Source organism: Sparus aurata, chromosome 15 (genome assembly GCF_900880675.1).
Source record: "Sparus aurata chromosome 15, fSpaAur1.1, whole genome shotgun sequence".
Lineage (NCBI taxonomy): Eukaryota > Metazoa > Chordata > Actinopteri > Spariformes > Sparidae > Sparus > Sparus aurata.
The window spans coordinates 30,679,388-30,681,887 of record NC_044201.1 but is presented as its reverse complement, the minus strand read 5'-3'; the positions used below and the strand labels follow the sequence as shown (position 1 = coordinate 30,681,887).

Genomic DNA, 2,500 nt, shown 5'->3' with positions numbered 1-2,500 from the left:
AAGAATTACTTATCTGAATATACATAGCACGGGCAAGCTCTGTGGAAGTTGCCATGTCTTTATGGTTTTAAAAAAACTATGGACTGCTGAGAGGGACACAAAGCACTACGTGGTACTACGTAGTAAGGCTAAACGTGTTTTCGCTCAGAGCTAGCTTGACTGCGGAACGGAGAGGGAGCTCAGCGAAAGCGCTCGTCACTAACAATAACAATGACTAACTACATCTTTACCTCAAATCAGTAGAAATACTCGACGCTGTTGGGAAAGAGTCCATATTTTGAACATGAGTTTCTTGTCCGTCAGGGCCACCGTAGCTTCCGGAACGTCTCCAACGTCTTCAGAACGGGAGGGGCGAGCAAAGGAGTGTTGCAGTGTAGAACCTCACAGCTAGATGGCGCTAAATATTTAGTATATTACACACTGTCTTTAAAGGGAGCTTTGAAATTGACTCATTGTGTGGGACTTTTATTGTGAAGAGGTTTTTAGGGAATGAAACATTCTCATCACCTAATTATTGGGAGTATTTGATCAATCCACTCCTAAAGACACGTCAAACATTCTCTATTTCTGCTTCTTTCTCTTTTTTATGCTGTTTAAAGTGTAATATCTGTTGCTTTTGGACTGTTTGGACATTTGAAAACGTCACCTTGAGCTCCTGGAGTCTTATATGGTAATTCTCCTCCATTTTCCAACATTTTACAGACCAAACAATCGAAGACAATCAGCTGTTTATAAGATAACGAAACAATCCTTAAAAAGCACATAAATGTCAGTTTGCCCGCTTTGAATCCACTTTATCTCCAGAGTCGCGTGTCAACTCACAGTCGTCTCTTCTGTCCCTCCGTATAATCTTTTTGAAATTCATGTGAAAAACATATATTGTCATATTTTCAGAGAAAACAACTGTGTTTTGGTTTTATAACTTAGCGATTTCTGCAATTAGGAAGGGACTAACCTCTGATCCCACTGCTGCCATTTGTGATTTATTTACTGACAAAACAGTGAGCAAGCGTTTCATTTTACTTCGGTAATCCCCCCAAAATATGACAAAAGCCAAATTGTCCCTGTTCCCCAGTGAGGGGGAGGATTATCAACCCTGAGCAGTCCAGAGGAGAAACCCAAGACGGACAAAAAAACACTAAATCCACCCCGCCTCTTCAAAAACACTGTTTACAACACGGGCCGGACACCAGGTGAAGAGAGGCTGCAGGAAACGACACCGTCAGAGGATGAACCGGGTTCACTGGGAGCAGACGGGTCGACGTACCTTCAGAGACGTAGGCGAACGGTTTGTTCCTGACCGACATCAACGTCACCAGGTTGAAGAAGAGAGCGACGAACGTCCCGACCAGCAGACGACCGCTGCAGAGACACACAGAGGGACGACAGCTCATTAGCACATCGTTAGCAGGCTGCTCTGATGATTAGCTGAGTGCACGTGTGAGGTGATGAGTAGTGTGGAGGACGCTGAGAGTGCAGTGCATTGTGGGAGAGACTCAGAGGAAACAAGAAGGTACCAATTTGTGACATGGCCTCCATTTTCTCAACTCATGTCTGAGAGAAAAGGTTGTTTAAAAGTCTCTAAAAGTACAAATCTATTTGTGCTCTGTGTACAGAATCAAGTTACTTTATTAGGACCCACAGGTAGATTTTGTTTGCAGTGTGGTCGGGGAACAGGTGAGAGTTGTTTTCCTCCTGAGACGAAGTAATGAAACAGCTCAGGTGAGTGTTGAGAAGCTGCAGACACACTGACATGCATTTCATTTATGTCTTCTTTCTGCAACCGCTCAGCTCTCACCACAACATAACCCTCGAAACTATAGGAAAAGAAACGTGTTTGCTTTGTTGGCGGCAATTTTTTCTAAAGCACTGCGTGGTGGAAGATTATTTAGTCATTAGTTAAAGACACACTTGCAAGTTTCAAGTTCGTAGTCGAGTTAAAGTGAGTCAGGACGCCAGATATAAGGAGAAAACATGTCATTTTGCAATTCACAAAACATCGCCCCTGATATCTGCAGATCAAACAATCTGTGCGTCTGATTGTCTTACAGTGAAGGTTAGACAGAACAACAACAGGCTGACACACTTCAGTTACATGCCGACGTGTTCAACAGGCGTCACGAGCCGACGTCATCCTCGTGTTTTTGTCCCCGAGCTGATCACGGAGAACCTTTTGTTCCACTTCCTGTTTGTTATTGTTGTTTACGAAAAACCGTCTCAGGACACAAAACATCTTATCTGTCATAACTTTTTTAATATAATCTCAAACCACCGCTCACACACACACACACACACACACACACACACTGTTCTCTTCAATACACTAATCACATGGGACAATCCATTTAAGAGCCTAAAAAATGGGTCCAAACAATCAGCGGGAGGCGAGGGCGGCCCGACAGTGAGCCACAATAACTGGGTGATAAACCCCCTCCTCCCCCCTCCTCCCCCTAACAACAGATTAGAGAGAGAGAGAGAGAGTGTGCGTGTGTGTGTGTGT

General features: G+C 44.0%; 1 protein-coding gene across 3 annotated transcripts in view; it reads right to left on the bottom strand.

The window, feature by feature from the left end:
- The window catches only part of slc30a6 (solute carrier family 30 member 6), an 86,264-nt gene that overhangs the window by 51,959 nt on the left and 31,805 nt on the right, over positions 1-2,500 (bottom strand). For all 3 annotated transcript variants that reach the window (XM_030440949.1, XM_030440950.1, XM_030440948.1), the window contains exon 9: positions 1,268-1,362. In XM_030440949.1, the coding sequence (XP_030296809.1) occupies positions 1,268-1,362 (95 nt within the window). The remainder of the gene's footprint in view (positions 1-1,267; positions 1,363-2,500) is intronic.